This window comes from Sphaerodactylus townsendi, linkage group LG06, assembly GCF_021028975.2.
Source record: "Sphaerodactylus townsendi isolate TG3544 linkage group LG06, MPM_Stown_v2.3, whole genome shotgun sequence".
NCBI classification, from domain to species: domain Eukaryota; kingdom Metazoa; phylum Chordata; class Lepidosauria; order Squamata; family Sphaerodactylidae; genus Sphaerodactylus; species Sphaerodactylus townsendi.
The window spans coordinates 520,942-542,172 of record NC_059430.1 but is presented as its reverse complement, the minus strand read 5'-3'; the positions used below and the strand labels follow the sequence as shown (position 1 = coordinate 542,172).

General features: G+C 48.5%; 2 protein-coding genes across 2 annotated transcripts in view; one reads left to right on the top strand and one right to left on the bottom strand.

The window, feature by feature from the left end:
* PSMD1 (proteasome 26S subunit, non-ATPase 1) overlaps positions 1-21,231 on the top strand; it is a 134,175-nt gene that overhangs the window by 56,920 nt on the left and 56,024 nt on the right. The window lies entirely within an intron of this gene.
* On the bottom strand, positions 1,744-18,418 carry HTR2B (5-hydroxytryptamine receptor 2B). Its single transcript, XM_048500711.1, has 3 exons — positions 16,663-18,418; positions 6,466-6,666; positions 1,744-2,830 (listed from the first exon to the last, which is right to left on the bottom strand). Exons 1-3 carry the CDS (start codon positions 16,925-16,927, stop codon positions 1,956-1,958), a joined length of 1,341 nt encoding a protein of 446 aa, XP_048356668.1. The 5' UTR covers positions 16,928-18,418; the 3' UTR covers positions 1,744-1,955.

Here is a 21,231-nt window from a genome sequence, read left to right as displayed (position 1 = left end):
GGGACTCTTAAGTTTGGAGAGGAGGCGTCTGAGGGGGGATATGATTGAAGTCTACAAAATGATGCATGGGGTAGAAAATGTTGACAGAGAGAAATTTTCCTCTCTTTCTCACAATACTAGAACCAGGGGGCATCCATTGAAAATGCTGGGGGGAAGAATTAGAACTAATAAAAGGAAACACTTCTTCACACAACGTGTGGTTGGTGTTTGGAATATGCTGCCACAGGAGGTGGTGATGGCCACTCACCTGGATAGCTTTAAAAGGGGCTTGGACAGATTTATGGAGGAGAAGTCGATTTATGGCTACCAATCTTGATCCTCCTTGGTCTGAGATTGCAAATGCCTCAACAGACCAGGTAATCGGGAGCAACAGCTGCAGAAGGCCATTGCGTTCACATCCTACATGTGAGCTCCCCAAGGCACCTGGTGGGCCACTGCGAGTAGCAGAGAGCTGGACTAGATGGACTTTGGTCTGATCCAGCTGGCTTGTTCTTATGTTCTTATGTTCCACCACAGAATAACTCTTACTGTTAAAAAAAATCCCTAAAATCCAGCTAGTTACTTTCTGCCCATAATTTATACCCACCATAAATGTTCAGGCACACGTGCAGTTGCTTCAGACCCTTGGCTTGACAAACCCAGATCAGTTTGAGAATTCCCGCCTCAGAGTATGGACGTGTACAAAGCAAATGAATTTGGAGCAGACGCTTATGGAAGCTCCCTCTTTTCACCTGTGGAATACCTGAATATTCTTGAGATGTTGTACGTGTTGTGCATATTTTGGTTGAAGCCTTAATAATTCAAGCTGAGTTTGGGAAGAAAGGCATTTCCTTTTATGTAAAACATTGGTGTGTAGGATAGCCTCATAAACTCGAGGCATTAAGTCGATGATTATGAACAGACTTTAGTGTCTAGGTCACAGGAAGTAATAGTGCCACTGTATTCTGCATTGGTCAGAGCTCTCCTGGGATATTGTGTACAATTCTGGGTACCACAAGTCAAGAAAGATATTGACAAACTGGAATGGGTTTAGAGGAGGGCAACCAAAATGGGAATAGGTCTGAAATCCATGCCCTACGAGGAGAGACTTAAGGAGTTGGGGATGTTTAGTTTGGTGAAGAGAAGGTTAAGAGGTTAAGATAGCCATGTTTAGATATCTGAAGGGATGTCAGGTTGGTGAGGGAGCAAGCTTGTTTTCTGCCGCTCCAGAGACTAGGACCAGGAGTCATGGGTTCAAAGGGAAGGAAAAGAGATTCCACCTAAACATCAGGAAAAACTTCCTGACAGTCAGGGCTGTTTGACAGTGGAATGCACTACCTCGGAGTGTGGTGGAGTCTCCTTCTTTGGAGGTTTTTAAAGAGAGACTGGATGGCCATCTGTCAGGAGTGCTTTGGTTGTGTGTGTGTGTTCCTGCATTGCAGGGGGTTGGACTTGATGGCCCTTAGGGTCTCTTCCAACTCTATGATTCTGAAGAGCAGCATGAAGGACATCTGAAGCAGCAAGAGGAATTGGCGAGGATTTCCGCCAGGCGGGAATTTCAGCCTGGCTCCCACCCTCTGTCATTAAACTGCTCTGAACTTTTGAGAAGGGGGCAGTTCAGAGGCCGAGTTCATCTCTTGACTCTCTTCCAACTCTTTGGTTCTCTGAAGAGTGAGAAGGCGGGGGGGGGGGGGGGGGGATCCAGCACTTGCAAAGCGAGATTTGCCATTGTTTCTTTATTGGAAAACCCATTCCCCCTCTGCCTGTAAAACTAATGCAATGCTTCAATATGTTGGGCAACAGAATAAATAGCTCTTAAATTTGACAGGTGATTCAGGGCAGGATGAGCCTCTCGTCTTAAAGGAGATGAGTTGCTAGAACTGGAATGGGGTCTTGTATAAACAATGGGCGAAAACCATAGGTCCGTACTGATACATGGCATTCAGGGGACGGGTCCTGAGCCCAGCCCCACATCGCTATACGTAGCTGACTTGTTCTTCGGTCTTGTCGACCTCGTTCTCCGTCAGCAGCAGCGTGTCCAACAGAATGGCCGACGAGGACTGGATCGGGCTTTGGTACACGACCGGGCTGATCCCGTTCCGCATCCCGTGATGCATCATGAAAAGCTTTGAGTTTTCCGCGACGGAATTTCTAAAAGAGAGCCTGCTGGAGCATTTCCTAAGGCCCCGCGCGGTCAGCGAGGTCCGGTAGTTGCAGGTCATGTACCTGCCAAACGCCTCCCTGAAGGTCTTATTGAACAGGGTGTAGACCAGCGGGTTCACGCCAGATGACACATACCCTATCCAAACAAATATCTCCATCAGCTTCTGGATAATCCGCTCTCTGCAGGCGGACTTGCAGAGGACGGAAGTGATGTTGGTGATGAAGAACGGGCACCACATCAACAGAAAGAGGAAGAAGACGATCCCCAGGACCTTAGAGGCCCGCTGTTCGTTCGTCAAGGTCTGGACCGACTTCTTCCCCATCGTGGACATCCGGCGCATGAGCAGCTCTTCGTTTCCCTTGGCCAAAGCCTTGTCTTTCCTCGAGCCGTTCAACATGGCTAGCTTTTCCGGCGACGAGCTGGGCGTCACGTCCCGCTGGAAAACCGTCGACACGGCGCTCCAGTTCAAGCGCTGCGGCAGCTTGTTGATCAAGTGGGCCTTCTTGCGCAGCGCCCGGATGGTCAGGAAGTAAGTCACAACCATGATGGCTAGCGGGATGAAGAAGGCGGCCACCGAGCCGTACAGGATGAAGTCTCCAAAACGTTGGGGCGTCAGCAGGCAGGTGAAGTTTGTGAGAGTCGCGGTATCCTCCCCGAGTCCACGGATGGGGATCGGAAGGGCGATGCCTGTGGGAGAAACAAAAGTTGGCTAAGCAATGTCATCGATGTCAAGCATCAGAATGAAAAAGCAGTAGCATCTGTTCCAGTTGTCGGTTCCCTAAATATGAATGCAGGTCACAGAAACACAATTACGGTGCATTCATTCATTCATTCATTCATTCATTCATTCATTCATTCATTCATTCACTCACTCACTCACTCACTCACTCACTCACTCACTCACTCACTCACTCACTCACTCACTCACTCACTCGGAGGAGGAGGAGGAGGAGGAGGAGGAGTTTGGATTTATATCCCCCCTTTCTCTCCTGCAGGAGACTCAAAGGGGCTGACAATCTCCTTGCCCTTCCCCCCTCACAACAAACACCCTGTGAGGTGGGTGGGGCTGAGAGAGCTCCGAGAAGCTGTGACTAGCCCAAGGTCACCCAGCTGGCATGTGCGGGAGTGTACAGGCTAATCTGAATTGCCCAGATAATCCTCCACAGCTCAGGTGGCAGAGCTGGGAATCAAACTGAGATTGATCCTTGATCTGAGATTGCAAATGCCTTAACAGACCAGGTGATCGGGAGCAACAGCCGCAGAAGGCCATTGCGTTCACATCCTACATGTGAGCTCCCAAAGGCACCTGGTGGGCCACTGCGAGTAGCAGAGAGCTGGACTAGATGGACTTTGGTCTGATCCAGCTGGCTTGTTCTTATGTTCTTATGTTCTTAAACCCGGTTCCTCCAGATTAGATACACGAGCTCTTAACCTCCTACGCCACTGCAGCTCCTGTCAAGCATCAGAATGAAAAAGCAGTAGCATCTGTTCCAGTTGTCGGTTCGCAGGTCACAGAAACACAATTACGGTGCATTCACTCACTCACTCACTCACTCACTCACTCACTCACTCACTCACTCACTCACTCACTCACTCACTCACTCACTCACTCACTCACTCACTCACTCACTCACTCACTCACTCACTCACTCACTCACTCACTCACTCATTTTTACCCCGCCCATCCCCGAAGGGCTCAGGGGGGAAACATCATCATGAAAATGTATTGTCGAAGACTTTCACTGCTGGAATCACTGGAGTGTTGTGGGTTTCTCGGGTTGTATGGCCGTGTTCCAGTAGCATTTCTCTTTCGCCTGCCTCTGTGGCCGGCATCTTCAGAAGATCCTCTGAAGACGCCAGCCGCAGATACAGGCGAAAAGTCAGGAGAAAACGCTACTGGAGCAGGGCCATACAGCCCGGAAATCCCACCACACCCCAGAAATTCCTCTGAGTTTGAGTCTAGTAGTGGCTTGGAGAGCAACAACAGTTTCATGGTGTCAGCTTTTGTGATCCAAATCTCCCTTTATCGGTCACGAGCAGCAAAGATTTTGCCATTTCTTTGCAGTGTTCGACAGTGGAATGCGCTACTTTGGAGGGTGGTGGAGTCTCCTTCTGTGGAGGTTTTGAAAGAGAGGCTGGATGGCCATCTGCCAGGAGTGCTTTGATGGTGTGTTCCTGCATGGCAGGAGGTTGGACTGGATGGCCCTTCTTGGGGTCTCTTCCGACTCTATGATTCTGAAGAGCAGCATGAAGGACATCTGAAGCGGCAAGAGGAATTGGCGAGGACTTCCGCCATGAGATTGCAAATGCCTTAACAGTCCAGGTGCTTGGGAGCAACAGCCGCAGAAGGCCCTTGCTTTCACCTCCTGCACGTGAGCTCCCAAAGGCACCTGGTGGGCCACTGCAAGTAGCAGAGAGGTGGACTAGATGGACTCTGGTCTGATCCAGCAGTCTCTTTCTTATGTTCTTAAGGCCACTGCTTTCACACCCTGCATGTAAGCTCCCAAAGGCACCTGGTGGGCCACTGCGAGTAGCAGAGAGCTGGACTAGATGGACTAGATGGACTTATGTTCATGCGGGAATTTCTGCCTGGATCCCACCCTCTGTCATTAAACTGCTCTGAACTTTTGAGAAGGGGGCAGTTCAGAGGCCGAGTTCATCTCTTGACCGATGGGATACTGGCTAAGTGCAGTACTTGATTAATGCTACTGAAATCAAATATTTAAAGGTCATTTCCAAAGCCCGGAAACCCCACAACACTCCGTTTCCAAAGTGCTTGCCTCTCGAGCTGTTTCCTGTCTTCTGTTCAAACGGTGCCTATTATTTTTCTCCGATTGCTAGGGGCACCCTTTAATCCACTTAAGTAGGAAGCAGCGTTATCATGGGTGTAGTCCTTGCTCAGGGGGGCAGTGCCTGCCGCATTAGATCTTAAGGACATTTCTTTTTAAAAGTCCTGACCCTACTTCGTCGGCTGCGCCATTAATCTGCGCCGTCTCCTTCCTTTCCTGCAGCCCCGGCTTGACAGTAGTTTGGAGCCGCTGATTTACTTCCTCTCACCTCTTCATTTTTGCTATCGTTCTCTGGATTTACATTTTGTCCCCCGTCCCCCAGCTTGCCCTTAATAACGGGCGGCGGGCCTTTTGCGGCGTCCGGGAGTCAATGCGAAGCATAATAGAAGCAGTCTGCCGTCCTCATTTATTAATAGATTTTGGCTTGTGTATTTTGATAGCGCACCTCATAATTTCCTGTCTTGTACATCTTGGACTGGATTCAAAAGGAACCGTTCTGCTAGCGTAACAGCACTTCGGTTGCCTGGTGTGTGTGTGTATGTGCTTTTTCTAACCCCCCTCCCTTCTGAGTTCAGATCCCCCATTTTCTCTGCCCCCCCCCCCTCCGTGTGTGAGGGTCTCTGACTCCGTCTCCAGCAGCAAAGTTTCATAGGGGAGGGGCACGGAGAGCTGCCACAAGGTAGGGGGAAATGGGATATCCATTCTGTGAGCTTTGCGGTCCTTTAAATTCTGCTCCTTCGCAATAAATCTCCCAGGCCGTCTCCTGCAGTGTCCGTTTCTCCCTGTGTAATGGTTCTGTGTGGGTGTCGGCTTCCTGAGTTCACTCCGTTTGGATTTAAGGGTGGGAGAGAATTTGGTCCACACAATCGCTCATTTGTGTTTGGGGGGCTTCAGCTAGCAAACTTTACGTGCTCGTTAAGATCTCGCAGGGCTCGGACAGCTGGAGGGAGAGCGTTCCACCAGGCCGGGTCCAGAGCTGTAAAGGCCCTGGCCCTGGTGGAGGCTAGCCGCATCATCGAGGGGCCAGGGACCACCAGTAGGTTGGCCTCTGCCGAGCACAGAGACCGATTCGGGACCTATGGGGTAAGACGGTCCCGCAGGTACGGAGGTCCCAGGCCGCGCAAGGCCTCAAAGGTGAACACCATCGCCTTGAAAACGATTTGGAATTTGAGCACGTCTGCCCAAATGCTAGTCACGCCTTTATTAATTTATACCCTGCCTTTCTCCACATTGGAGACCCACAGGGGCTTATGTCATTCTTTTATCTCACAACGCCCCTGTGGAGTAGGTTAGGTTGAGAGAAAGTGACTGGCGCAAGGTCGCCCAGTGAGCACGAGAGGGGATTCGAACTTGGGTTTCCCAGAAACTAGTCTACCACTCTTAACCTATACTTCCTTGCTCTGTGGCTTAGGAAAAATGGGCACGTCTCTCACATGCTTTCTTGATCACCCGTCATCCACGTGACGTGGCCACTGTCCCACCCACCCACCCACCCAAGCTTTTTACAGACCACAAGCTCTGTTTGCCACGTACCTATTGAAATCAGCCACACGACGGTTATTTTGATGAGGGTCGTGGCCCGAGAGTTGTACTGACTGGCTTGGATGGGCTTTTTGATGGCAACGTAGCGGTCCAGCGAGATGGCGCAGAGATGCATGATGGAGGCCGTCGAAAAGAGGACGTCAAGAAACAGCCAGACGGGGCACAGGTCCTGCGGGAGGGGCCAGGCGATCTCTGAAAGACAGGGGGAAACAGTCACCATCGGGTCAATGCGGGTGGGAAATACATGTTAGGTCGAAGGAAATCTACTGGCGTTTAGTAATTTCCAGGAGAAAGCCTGCCACTATCATACAGAGAGAAGGATCAGGGTTGTCCAACAAGTAGTGTAATCTAATTAAATCAGGGAGATGGGGTAAATGTAAAGGAGTAAGATTCACACACTTGGATCTGATTTCCTTGAATCTGAGACAGTGTAGTAATTGGTGGGCCAGAGATTCAACTGAGCCATCGTTACACGGGCACAATCTTTTAGCCTTTTCTTGCTTATTAAATCTGCCATGTAACAAGGCAGAAGGCATAACATTAAACCTGGCAAGCATCATGGCTCTCCTTTGAGCAGGGTTTATTAAGCAATACAGGTAGTGTGCCAAGTGGCCCCATTCAAATGGGAGAGAAAAATACAGGGGGGAGCACGTTTTCTTGGCTGCGGTGATTAGGGTAGAGAGTTTGACTTTCCTGGTGTGGTTGGAGAGCACTGATAGAATTGAGCGCCTCACGTCCCATCCAAGCACTTTCAAAACAGCCTGAGAATGGAGCAGATTCAGGATGGCAACTCTTCCAGGACCACGGCCGAAGGAGAAAAGTTTGCATTTATACCCTGCTTTTCTCAACTGAAAGAAGTCGCAAAGCTGCTTACAAATTCCTTTTCCCTCCCTCTCCCAACAACAGGCACCTTGTGAGCCAGGTGGGGCTGAGAGAGTTCAGAGAGAAAACTGCAAGTAGGCAAGGTCAGCCAGCAGGCTTCATGTGCAGGAGTCGGCTGCTCTGAACCACTACATTCCACAAGACACAGCACTGACCTTGGTGGACCAAAAATTCAATTCAATATAGGGCAGGGGTAGGGAACCTGCGACTCTCCAGATGTTCAGGAACTACAATTCCCATCAGTCTCTGTCAGCATGGCCAATTGGCCATGCTGGTAGGGGCTGATGGGAATTCCTGAACATCTGGAGAGCCGCAGGTTCCCTACCCCTGATATAGGGCAACTTCATGTGTTCAGGAGTTTTTTAGGACCATAGGAGCAGCAGTGGCGTAGTGGCTAAGAGCAGGTGCACTCTGATCTGGAGGAACCGGGTTTGATTCCCAGCTCTGCCGCCTGAGCTGTGGAGGCTTATCTGGGGAATTCAGATTAGCCTGTGCACTCCCACACACGCCAGCTGGGTGACCTTGGGCTAGTCACAGCTTCTCGGAGCTCTCTCGGCCCCACCTACCTCACAGGGTATTTGTTGTGAGGGGGGAAGGGCAAGGAGATTGTCAGCCCTTTTGAGTCTCCTGCAGGAGAGAAAGAGGGGATATAAATCCAAACTCTTCTTCTTCTTCATATTGATTCTTAAAGAATTGATTGTGAAGTAGGAATCGCATGGTGTGTTGAACAGGAACGAAATACCTGGCAAAGATATCCTTCCCCCCCTCCAAGATTTTCCTTCCTTTCTTAGGCTTTTCAACCCGTGTTCTTGGAGCACAATCAAGGTGGATTTTTAAAAGGCTTCACATAACCCATTAAATGTGGGCGTTTGCAGCAGCGAGACTCTGTCTAGCGAGGCCAAAAGCTTTTTTCTGCGCCTTAAAATAATGTTGCTGAAGCTAAGAAATGTGTGGTCTCTTGTGTGTGCAGGTGTGCATTTTCCATGTGTCAGGAATCAAGGGCTAGCTGGATTTTCAATGAACGATCCAGTGTTTATCACCGTTATGCGCCGTTGCTGTGTTGCCCCCTCTGTGTGTGTGTGTGGTTGTGTGTGTGCATGTGTTTCTCTGCTAATTTTTTCAAGAGGGGAATTTTTTGCATGCCACTAAACTAGAGTTCTGTGGGGGTTAGAACTGAAGAAGAGAAGAAGAGTTTGGATTTATATCCCCCTTTCTCTTCTGTAAGTAGACTCAAAGGGGCTGACAATCTCTTTCCTCTTCCCCCCTCAACAAACACCCTGTGAGGTAGGTGGGGCTGAGAGAGCTCCGAGAAGCTGTGACTAGCCCAAGGTCACCCAGCTGGCGTGTGTGGGAGTGCACAGGCTAATCTGAATTCCCCAGATAAGCCTCCACAGCTCAGGCGGCAGAGCTGGGAATCAAACCCGGTTCCTCCAGATTAGATACACGAGCTCTTAACCTCCTACGCCACTGCTGCTCTTTATTTATTTATTTATTTATTTATTTATTATTTATTTATTTATTTATTTATTTATTTATTTATTTATTTGTTCCACTTTTATATCGCCCTCCCCCAGAGGGCTCAGGGCGGTTTACAACATAAATACAAACAAGTGGATAAATAAGATAAAAATACTAAAAGTTAATATCAGTTAAAATGCAGCGCTACAGACCATAATCATTTAACCTCCTACGCAACTGCCAGCTACAACCTAAGCATAGATTCCCCCCATCCACACAAATATCTGTTGACTAGATTATTTCACCCTTTCCCCTCCAGCATGGCATAGCGGTTAAGAGTGATGGACTCAAATCTGGGGAACTAGGTTTGATTCCCCGCTCCTTCACATGAAGCCTGCTGGGTGACCCTGGGCCAGTCAAAGTCCTCTCCAAACTCTCTCAACCCCACCTACCTCACAAGGTGTCTGTTGTGGGGAGAGGAAGGGAAAGGGTTTTGCAAGCCATCTTGAGATGCGTTACAGAAAAGAAAAGTGAAGTATAAATCCAAAACTCTCCTCTTCCTCCTCCTCCTCCTCCTCCTCCTCCTCCTCCCCCCCCCATGGGACAGGCATTCCCTCACCCTCCTCACCCCCCAACCAGTTTGCTGTGTGGCATTAATATTATCCTTCCTTACAGGCATGTTGTGGCCATATGATGTCACTCCCTGACACTAAATCATATTCAGTGTTGCATACTCTGACGGTGATTCCGTAAGGCCACTGTCAGAGAAGTCTCAAACAACAGCTGCTACATAAGATCCTTTGGTTGGAGAAGTCGGGTGCTAGATTTTGGCACCTTTTGTGGGCAGAGTGGGTGCTCTACCATTAGATCCTAGCCCAGTGGTGGCGAACCTTTGGCCCTCCAGATGTTATGGACTACAATTCCCATCAGCCCCCGCTAGCATGGCCAATTGGCCATGCTGGCAGGGGCTGATCGGAATTGTAGTCCATAACATCTGGAGGGCCAAAGGTTCGCCACCACGGTACTAGCCCCTCCTCCTCAGATCAAGCATGGTATTGCCCGCTCTGGTTGGGAACTTCTCTTTAGGGTGTCTGGCGGGAAAGGTCTACTGCACAGGTATCAAACTCGCGGCCCTCCAGATGGTATGGACTACAATTCCCATCATCCCCTGCCATCATGATGCTGGCAGGGGATGGTGGGAACTGTAGTCCATAACATCTGAAGGGCCGCGAGTTTGACACCTATGGTCTACTGTATTGGCTCTCAAGATTGTGCAGTTCAGATCCAAAAGTTAGTCCCAAGGCTTGCGGGTAGGGGGACAAGAGGAGCTAAGGAGGAGGAGGGTTTATATCCCCCCCTTTCTCTCCTGTAAGGAGACTCCTCCCCGCCCCCACAACAACAAACCCCCTGCAAGCAGGACGGGGCAGAAGATGCTCTGAGCGGAACTTGAGGGGCGATTGGGGTTTGCTTCTGCAGCATGGCAGCCCTGGAATGCAGCTTGTTACTCATCAGTGCGATATATTTATACCTGCCAGACCCGAAAAAGACCCCTATAAATGTGGTCAGGGTTGCGAGATTCCTGTGATTTATGGTAGGGGGAGGAGGTTTACTTTGCCAGCCAGCCTTGAGAAGAGAGGCGGGTTTTTTTTGCACAGCGACCCCAGCTCAGAAATGTCTGAGCCCCACATGTGTCCCGGATCTGTTAGTGATCTTCCCGGCGAGGAACTCCGAAACGCAGTTGAAAAAACCCCCGGCCCAGATAGTTCCTCTCTCCGATCCTCCACAGAAATATGCTTTCAGAAATCAAAGGGATAATATTTGTGTTCAGTGTCCATATTTTCAACACTGAGGTCAGAGGAGTCGGGGAGGGGTGGGTGGGATCGGCCAACTCCGCCCCGATCATGCTTAATTTAAACAGTTCTGCGGCTAATGAATTTCGAAGGGATTACAACGGCTCAGCTTGTATGCTCGCTCCGGGACTCACCCCCCCGCCACCCCAAGCATTTTGTGCCTGGCGTTTACTTTCTGTGAACCCTTTGCCTCTACCACCAACTGTTGAAGAGGCAGAAAACCTTAGTGTTGGCTTTCCAAGTAGACACCTTAAGGAAGGAAATGAGATTGCAAATGCCTTAACAGACCAGGTGCTCAGGAGCTGCAGCAGCAGCCGCCGCAGAAGGCCATTGCTTTCACCTCCTGCACGTGAGCTCCCAATGGCACCTGGTGGGCCACTGCGAGTAGCAGAGAGCTGGACTAGATGGACTCTGGTCTGATCCAGCAGGCTAGTTCTTATGTTCTTATGAGCAGCAGCAGCAGCAGCAGCAGCAGCAGCAGCAGCAGAAGGTCATTGCTTTCACTTCCTGCACGTGAGCTCCCAAAGGCACCTGGTGGGCCACTGCGAGTAGCAGAGTGCTGGACTAGATGGACTCCAGCTGGCTAGTTCTTATGTTCTTAAGGCCGTTGCTTTCACCTCCTGCACGTGAGCTCCCCAAGGCACCTGGTGGGCCACTGCGAGTAGCAGAGTGCTGGACTAGATGGACTCCAGCTGGCTAGTTCTTATGTTCTTAAGGCCATTGCTTTCACCTCCTGCCTGTGAGCTCCCAAAGGCACCTGGTGGGCCACTGCGAGTAGCAGAGTGCTGGACTAGATGGACTCTGGTCTGATCCAGCAGGCTAGTTCTTATGTTCTTAAGCAAGCTCAGCTTTCAGATGTGCTGTGTGTTTAAAAATGCCTGCAAATAACATCTCACACTCCTCCATTTAATTATGATTTCTCATTCTCCCTCCCCCTCCCCCTCCCCCCAAGTTAAACTTCCTGCTGCCCAGGGATGCTTTGTTGGCTCCTGTATTAAGATGCCAAGGTTTTCAACCTTGGTTACAGCCACGTTGGCGCTGGATTAATGAAAAGATTAAGGGGCAAGGCGAGAAAACGAGCAAGGCGAGAGACGACAAATTGCTCTGCAGTTTGATGGTGGGAAGTGTGGTCAGGTATGGCAGACCCCATAAGTCATAGGTGTCGAATTCGTGGCCCTCCAGAGGTTATGGACTACAGTTCCCATCATCCCCTGCCAGCATCATGCTGGCAGGGGATGATGGGAACTGTAGTCCATATCATCTGGAGGGCTGCGAATTTGACACCTGTGCCATAAAGTGATGCTCAGAGGTAGTTTACCACTGCCTACCTCTGCCTAGAAATCTTGGACTTTCTTGGTGTTCTCCCATCCAAATACTGAAAAGGAGCCCACTCTGCTTAGCTTTCCAGATCTGACCAGATCTGCAACAGTTTGGACAATTATGTAGAAAACTGGACTCTTTTTACGGAATATCTTTTGAAAAAACTATTCAGAGAAGTAGCAGCGGCTACTTTGAAATTTAAAGAAAGCTCTAGATCACAGGTGTCAAACTCATGGCCGTCCAGATGTTATGGAGTACAGTTCCCATCATCCCCTGCCAGCATAATACTGGCAGGGGGTGATGGGAACTGTAGTCCATAAAATCTGGAGGGCCGCGAGTTTGACACCTGTGCTCTAGATTGTAAACGCTAGAATGCATTTAAGAAATAACTGTTGAACTAACGTATTGTCAAAGGTTTTCACGGCCAGATTCAACTGGTTAGGGTGGGTTTTCCGGGCTGCGTGGCCGTGGTCTGGTAGATCTCGTTCTTAACCTTTCGCCTGCATCGTTTCGCCTGCATGTGTAGCAGACATCTCTCTGTGATACACCTCTAAAGATGCCGGCAACAGATGCAGGCGAAACGTTAGGAACAAGATCTACCAGACCACGGCCACACAGCCCAGAAAACCCATCACAATCTATTGAACTAATGTTTTAACTATATACACGAATCTGGAGCTAACTTTTAATTAAAGACTAGATAGCTGGAAATCACAACAACACAAGCCTTTATTGCCATATAAAACAGGACAAAATTTGATAGCTGGAAGTCAATATCTGATGTGTCACAGGTTGTGGTTTGTTTTTTTAAGTCAGTGCGTTTTGTTTGATTGTTTTATGTGTGATAATTTTTTCAAAAAAAGTTATAAAAACTAAACATCTGATGAGATCCAGCAAGCCAGGATCATGCGGGTCAAGGCAGGAAAAAGGCAGAGTTGGTTTGTCGTTGCCTGCCTCTGCAGGGTTGTTGTGAGGACACAGTGGAGGAGAGGAGAATGATATAAACCGCTTTGGGTCCCCTTTGGGGAGAAAGGCAAGGTGTACATTAAGTAAACAAATAAAAGCCATGAAATTTATACCGATTCTCAGCTCTTCATGGGGACAGGTTTGTGCTGACCAAGCCGTCAGGGCTGGGAATCAATTGCCATAGTGCCGTGGTGGCGAACCTTTGGCACTCCAGATGTTATGGACTACAATTCCCATCAGCCCCTGCCAGCATGGCCATGCTGGCAGAGGCTGATGGGAATTGTAGTCCATGAATATCCGGAGAGCCATAGGTTTGCCACCACGGTTCTATGGGATAGATCCTGTATACATTGAAAATACCACGTGTGCCCACAGGCCTTGAAGGTTCATCGGAGCCGGGTTATTACTGGATACTAGCTGCTCGCTGTGAGTTTTCCAATTAGCTTAGAGAAGTTTATGTTGATTTGAAAGTACAAATGACTGCATGTTTTGACATGTACGTGCAGAGACTGGGGCACTAGCTGATTCATCGCCCCGTTGGTAGACTTTGTTCTCACTACTGATTTAGTGACGTGTTCAGCTGTTCAGTCCTACTGACTTCCAGCCATTGTTTGTGCATTGCTCACAGTTTTGATTGCTGGTGCACACACCCCCCCCCATCTTTGTATCCTCCAAGCCTCCAGGTAGGGCCTAGAGCAGTGATGGCGAACCTATGGGACAGGTGCCAGAGGTGGCACTCAGAGCCCTTTCTGTGGGCACGCACAAACAGAGTTCATCATGTGGGGGTGGGATGGAAAATCACCCTCCCCACACACACACACATCTAAGCTAGCCTGGGCACGATTCTTTACCTGGGAGTAAGCTCGATTGCTGGTAATGGGGCTTGCTTCTGAGTAAACCCTCCTAGGGCCGTGATTCACCCATTTGAAGCGTTGCACGGTCGCTTCACCAAGCTTACTCCCGAGTAATGTGCGCCTTGGGGCCAACAGTTTTTTCTAAACTAAAACCTCAGTATTCAGGTTAAATTAGCGTATAGGCACTTTGCAATAAATAAGTGGGTTTTGGGTTGCAATTTGGGCACTCGGTCTCGAAAAGGTTCGCCACCACTGGAGAGCTCCCAGAGTCACAACAGAGCCCCAGACCCCAGAGATCAGTTCCCTGGCCCTCCAAGGCTTTGTAATATTGCTGAGGTCTTGGCGAGCCCCAAACCCTGCCTTCCCCTGGCTCCGCCCTCAGATCCCCAGGAATTTCCCTACACAGAGTTGGCAACCTTACTTTCAAGCCAAAAAATAAATAAAATCTGACCGTGAAAGTTGTACCCTGTTTCCCCGAATATAAGACATCCCCTGAAAATAAGACGTAATAGAGGTTTTGCTGACGTGCGAAATATAAGGCATCCCTCGAAAGTAAGACGTAGCAAAGTGTTTGTTTGGAAGCATGCCCGACGAACAGAACACAGAAAAATAAGACATCCCCTGAAAATAAGACATAGCGCATCTTTGGGAGCAAAAATTAATATAAGACACTGTCTTATTTTCGGGGAAACACGGAACCATCTCGCCTGTTTGTTTGGAACCCGGCGTGAAACCGTCAGGATTCTCTGGCGACTACAAGGTCTTAATATCATAGATCACATTCTAAGTTTTGCAATGATTTGTGTAGCTGGTGAAAATGTCTAAGGCCTCCTTTCTGGCCCTGCCAAAAACTAGAAGCAGAAATGCATGTTTAAACCTAGCAGGATCACGGAGGAGGAGAAATGCTGCTGACGGTTGTATTAACTTAATTCTGCATAAATGATGCTTAACGTGGCTTCAGGTTAGACCGTTTGGACCGAAAACCTATAGCAAGGGCCGCATTAGCCATCCTAAACGGAGGTTTATTTCCTCAGGTCTAACAACGGTCTCTGTCTCTCACATTGTGTAGAAGATCTCTGTTATGAATCGAGCTTTGCAGCAGCACGAACCTAGCTAGTGAAGTGAAGATCTTTTGGAACGGTGCCCGTGAGCGGCTTTCACAGCGAATTCACTGCTGGCTCATATACTCGCCAGTCCCCTTGTCTCGACTTCATAGGAATTGTGTGCGTGTGTGTGTTTCATCCACACACTGAAACTATGACAGCTGTGTGTATAGCAGAAGCCAAAACAATGTTTGCGGAGCGTGATTTTTTCCAGTAATTCACCCCCCCCCCCCCCCCCCCCCCGAAGCCGCTGTTGCTTTAGCGGGAAGAAGCGAGAGGGCACCAGATGGTTTAAGTTTTATTTTTATTTATTTTATGCTTTGTGTGATTTTTCTCTCTCTCTCTCTCTCTCAGTAATTCACACACTTTCCTCCAAACTGCTGTTGCTTTGGCTGCAAGGAATGAGAGGGCAGCAGGCCGTTTTAACTTTTGTTTTTATTTATGTTGTGCTTTGCATGGTGGGGGCTGAAGGCATCAATCAGCTGTTAGGAGCAGATTGCCCAGGCTAGCTCAACCTTGTTAGATCTCCAGGGTTGCTGCTGGTGACCACTTAGATGTGACCACCGAGGAAGGCCAGGGTGGCTACTCAGAGGTAGGCAATAGCAAACCATCCCTGCATGTCTCTTGCTCTGACCTGGGTGGGCCAGTCTCCAGGGGTGTGCAACTTGCGGCTCTCCAGATGTTCATGGCCAATGGGCCATGCTGGCAGGGGCTGGTGGGAATTGTAGTCCATGAACATCTGGAGAGCCGCAGGTTGCAGACCCCTGGCTAGCCAAATCTTATCAGAGCTCTGGAGCTAAGCAAGGCCAGCCTGGGTTAGTACTTGGGTGGGAGACCACCAAGGAAAACTCTATGCTGGGGATCATTAGGAAAGGAGTTGATAATAAAACTGCAAGGATTGTCATGCCCTTATATAAAGCCCTGGTGTGACCGCACTTGGAGTCCTGTGTCCAGTTCTGGTCGCCACATCTCAAAAAGGATATCGACGAGACAGAAAAAGTGCACAGAAGGGCAACGAGGATGACTGAAGGATTGGAGCACCTTCCTTATGAGGAGAGGCTGCAGCGTTTGGGACTCTTTAGTTTGGAGAGGAGACGGCTGAGGGGGGATAGGATTGAAGTCTATAAAATTATGCATGGGGTAGAAAATGTGGACAGAGAGAAATTTTTCTCTCTTTCTCACAATACTAGAACCAGGGGGCATCCCTTGAAAATGCTGGGGGGAAGAATTAGGACTAATAAAAGGAAACACTTCTTCACGCAACGTGTGATTGGTGTTTGGAATATGCTGCCACAGGAGGTGGTGATGGCCACTCACCTGGATAGCTTTAAAAGGGGCTTGGACAGATTTATGGAGGAGAAGTTGATCTATGGCTCCCAATCTTGATCCGCCTTGATCTGAGATTGCAAATGCCTTAGCAGACCAGGTGCTCAGGAGCAGCAGCAGAAGGCTATTGCTTTCACCTCCTGCACGTGAGCTCCCAAAGGCACCTGGTGGGCCACTGCGAGTAGCAGAGTGCTGGACTAGATGGACTCTGGTCTCATCCAGCAGGCTCTTATGTTCTTAAGTGTATGGAGGGAGGCTATGGCAGACCTCCTATATTTTATTTCTTCCCTTAAAACCCTGCGGGGTTGCCATAAGTTGGCTCCAGCTTGCCAACGCTCCCCTCCACTGCCAGGCAATTAAAACGGCAAGCACTTCTCACGCCCTCCTCGCTCACAACACGTCTTTAGTGGAGCAGAAACCGATACTCACCGGACATCACAGTGAGAAGGGCTATCGGCATCACAAGCAGCCCGACCAGCAAGTCGGCCACCGCCAGAGACATGAGGAAGTAATTGGTGGCGTATTGCAACTTTTTCTCCAACGAGACGGCCAGGATGACCAGGATGTTCCCGCCAATCGTTGGGATGATGACCATCAGGATGAGCAGGGCGGCCCAGTGGAACCTGTGCTCCTCCGCAGTGGCCGGCTGGGTAGACTCGTTGCCAGATCCAGACGTGTTCAGAGGCGCTGCCATTTTGTCGCCCGGCAAGGGGTGTTCAGAGATCGGACGTTCCTCAAATACTTTACGAAGCCCGAGAACGAGTCCTTCCTCCTTGGTCCGGAGCGATGCTGACAGGAGATCGGCATTGTAAACAGCGCATCTGCTATCCCGAGAAGTTCCACACAAATATCCGGAATTTTTTTCCCTCCAGGCTAGGGGGGGCTTAAAAAACCAACGTGCCAACTTGGGACCATTTCTAGCAACCCCAGAACACCGTTTGCTGGACTGCCGCTCACAATCGATAATGTGGATTTCTTGTCGGCCTCTGAGACTTTGCTGGACTCGAGGCTGGCTGTGCCTTTAAGCAGAGGCGCTCAGAGAATTCAGAGGATGGTGAAATGCGGACGGCTGAATCGGCTCCTTGTGTTCGCTCGCACCATCTCCTCTGTTATAAGACGCTGGACGTTGAAGATTCTCCCTGCATAAAAGAACACGTGCAAATTACATTTTGCCGCCTTCTTTTTTAAGTTGGTGGACTGGAATTGTTACGCTGAAGTTTGGAAAAGTGTCGGGTTGATTTTCCACGAAAATGCCCATCCTCCAAATGTTGATAAAGACTCAGCTTATGATTTCCAAAAACGCAGCGAGAGCTCAGGCGTTCTCCACCGGTGCACCTCTGCTCTCAAAAAGCAGCTACGTGGCAATAGTGCAGCGTTCAGGGAATAATCCCGATTCCTTTTCTGTCCGTAAAATCACGCTGTCTTTATCGCCCTCTGCAATAGAACAGCAGTCTCCAGCTGGAGAGAGATCCCCTCTGCTACAGCTCCGCTTATTCAACAGGTGAAGAGCAGCCGCCTCTAAAGGGAAGCCGTATATAAAACTGAACGAGGCCAGGACGTGGTCGGAGGGAGGGGGGAGAGGCGGCAATTCCGTCAGACTGAGGTTATATTGTTTGTGGATCCTTGAGCAAAAGTTTTGACCCAACAGGCTTTAAATCTGTCTAGTCCCGAACCTGGCGCAAACTCCTAACACTTCTTCATGAGCAAACACCCAGATTTGCCCTTTGGACTCTTTACATTTTCTGCTCTGTTCTTTCTGCCGCGCTTCTCGGTAAGCTGCGTGCTGCAGTTCGCGCCTCCTGTCCTCCCAGAGCTGTTAGGATCTTACAACGAATGCCTTACCTTAGTTTTATATGTTTCCTCTCCCTGGATTGTAGTAGAATCCTCCCCTCGCTTGGTCTGGATACCCTCCTTTCCAAAAGCGTGCGCGCACCGCTTCCTCATTTCTCGCACCGGATTGCGAGAACGTCTTCCTTCTTCAAAACCAGCCGCACCGTCTGGCCGTTAACGCCTCCGACGCGTTTCGCTTTGTGGTTCAGGCTCTTGTCCTTCCCCGTGGAACAGAGGAGAGGAGTCTCCACGCATTCCTTCCCCCTGCCCTGTCTCTTGGTAATTTTTATGCACTTCACGGGCCCTTCCAGGACTTCCCAGCCCTTCCGCTGCCTCCTATCAGTCAACTCGCTGCCTGCCGTATTATCTGTCGAATGACTCAGTCCAGGCATCCAGCGTGAAGGCAAAGCAACAAATGAACAGAGATCCATCAACACACACACACACACACCCCTTTTACATCTGGAAAACAACCACCCAAGATTCTTTCTCCACTTTTTTTCAGCCAAGTGCTCCAAACCTTCATCACACACCCCCTAGCACCAAAGTCTAGGCAGATTGGTTCAGCAAACACAGCAAAGATCGGGGAACTGGGTTATGACAGCGACTCCTTCAATATGCTAACCTTTACTGAAACTTTTGCCCTCATTAAAGAGAGGCTGTTAGCAATGGACTATCAACAACTGCAGAGCTTGGCAAATAAATCTTGTTCACCAACGAATATGTCCGTTCCTTTCACGCAGGGATACCCAGCCTATTATATTACAGCGCTCACAAATCCCATACACAGGAGAGCATATATGCTGGCTAGATTTAACATCATGCCTTCGCCGCTACATAGAGGGAGACTTAAAGGACTTCCAAGCGATAAGAGGTTCTGTACCTGTAGCATAGGACAGCTGGACTCCATCCCACACATTCTCCTGAACTACCAAGAATTCCGATCCAGTCTGTTATCCCAAGCTATAGACTCTATGATTGATTATACTGACTCAGATAAAGTAGTTATGCTTTTAAATTGTCAGGATTTTAATTTAAATTGTCAGGATTTCAATTTAAATTGTCAGGATTTTCATTGTTGCCTTATAGTGGCAACGTTTTTGTCAGAAGTTTGTAAACTGAATGTATGACAAACGCGAAGTTTTTTACTATTCACTTTTTAACTGGAACTGTATTTTTATACTATCGTGTATATGCCAATAAAGGCTTATTGAATTGGTTCAGCAAAGAGCCAATCTTCTCACTGGTGCATATAGTCATTTGTGGTGCGTGTCTGTGTGTGTGTGTGTGTGTGTGTGTTGTTTTTTTGTTTTTGAAGAACAGCAATATAAATGCGCTCAGATGTAGTGCTCTAGCTGGAGTGGAAATTAAAAGCGTGCCCTTTGCTTTAAAGGCTGGGGTTGCTGTTTCTCAGGAAGAGTCTTTTGAGCTTTGTTATCCTAACGGGATGAGTTTCGGTAACTCCTCGACACCTTCCAAGGACGTTTCCAGTAGCTCACCTGCTTTTTGAACCCTTGGCGTCAAAGCCAAAGTCTCTTGAATGAAACAGGGAGCTTCGGGCCACCCTGTAACAACTGACTGGCTGTCAGGAACTGAGCTCATCCCAGCCAGGCAATTGACATGTTTTGATGCATCTGCCAGGGTTTAAAAACCTCTTCCTGTTGCCTCCCTGGGTGTATAATTCTCCCTTTTCTTTGGAAACCAAAACCGCATAGCCTCTGTGCTCAAAAGCAGCGGGCTGGTCCCATCGTTCATCTGCCACCCCTAGGCCAGAGTTCAGTGAGCATAACCAGGCCTAGGATTGGCTTGGAACTTCTCGACTTTTGGGGATTGGCCCGGCTCCCGTGGTAGCCATCTTGTTATGTCCACCACCCGTTCTCAAAGTCCAAAAGTTCCGCATGAACAATGTTCATGCGGAACTTTTGGACCTTGAGAACGGGTGGTAGACCTCACAAGGTGGCTGCCATTACCTGAGTTGCCTTTCATGGTTTTTTTTTTAATTAAGAAGAAGAAGAAGAAGAAGAAGAAGAAGAAGAAGAAGAAGAAGAAGAAGAAGAAGAAGAAGAAGAAGAAGAAGAAGAAGAAGAAGAAGAGGAGGAGGAGGAGGAGGAGGAGGAGGAGGAGGAGGAGGAGGAGGAGGAGGAGGAGGAGGAGGAGGAGGAGGAGGAGGAGGAGTTTGGATTTATATCCCCCCTTTCTCTCCTGCAGGAGACTCAAAGGGGCTTACAATCTCCTTGCCTTTCCCCCCTCACAACAAACAGGTGGGTGGGGCTGAGAGAGCTCCAAGAAGCTGTGACTAGCCCAAGGTCACCCAGCTGGCGTGTGTGGGAGTGTACAGGCTAATCTGAATTCCCCAGATAAGCCTCCATAGCTCAGGCGGCAGAGCGGGGAATCAAACCCGGTTCCTCCAGATTAGATACACAAGCTCTTAACCTCCTACGCCACTGCTGCTCCTAAATTGTATTAAAATTGTATTAGTACTTAAAAACCTTTACATCACTCAAAACAAACGAAGAAAAATTCACAAAAATATAAAATACACATTCTGTAAGAAATCCCCGTTTCTTGTAAGCCAAATATTAACTCTAAAAGTAATTTTAAAGTAATTTTTAAAATTTTCTTAACATGGAAAAACATATACACTTTCACATCTACCATTACATTAATACAAAATAGAAGTAAAAAATACAAGAAATACAAGAAAAAATTAAGACATAAATTTTACAATATCTAAACACAACCTGCTATAACTGACCAAACATTGTAGGACCATATAATAACTTTCCTCTATCTCATTGTTGAATTCTAATCCATTCTAGGTTAATTCATCTATTTAAAATGAAACAATTTATCAGTTACACACTGTATCCTTATTGATATTCTAATTTATTCTTCTGTTTTCTTTTAGAGCTCAAATCCTGCCATTATTTCTCTTCTACCGTATTTTTTTTCAGTAGATAGTAAAAAGTTTCCAGTTTTCTGCAAACTTCTCTATATTACTGTCCCTTTAATAAAGTTGTCATTTTTGCTATTTCTGAATATCCTGTGACAGAACACTAAAAGTAATTTTTCACCACTCTCCCTAGAAGTTGAAATGACTAAATTGAAGTTGTCATACTAAGTTGTCATCAGTCACTGTAAAAGACAATAAAGCTAAGAAAGGTTGAC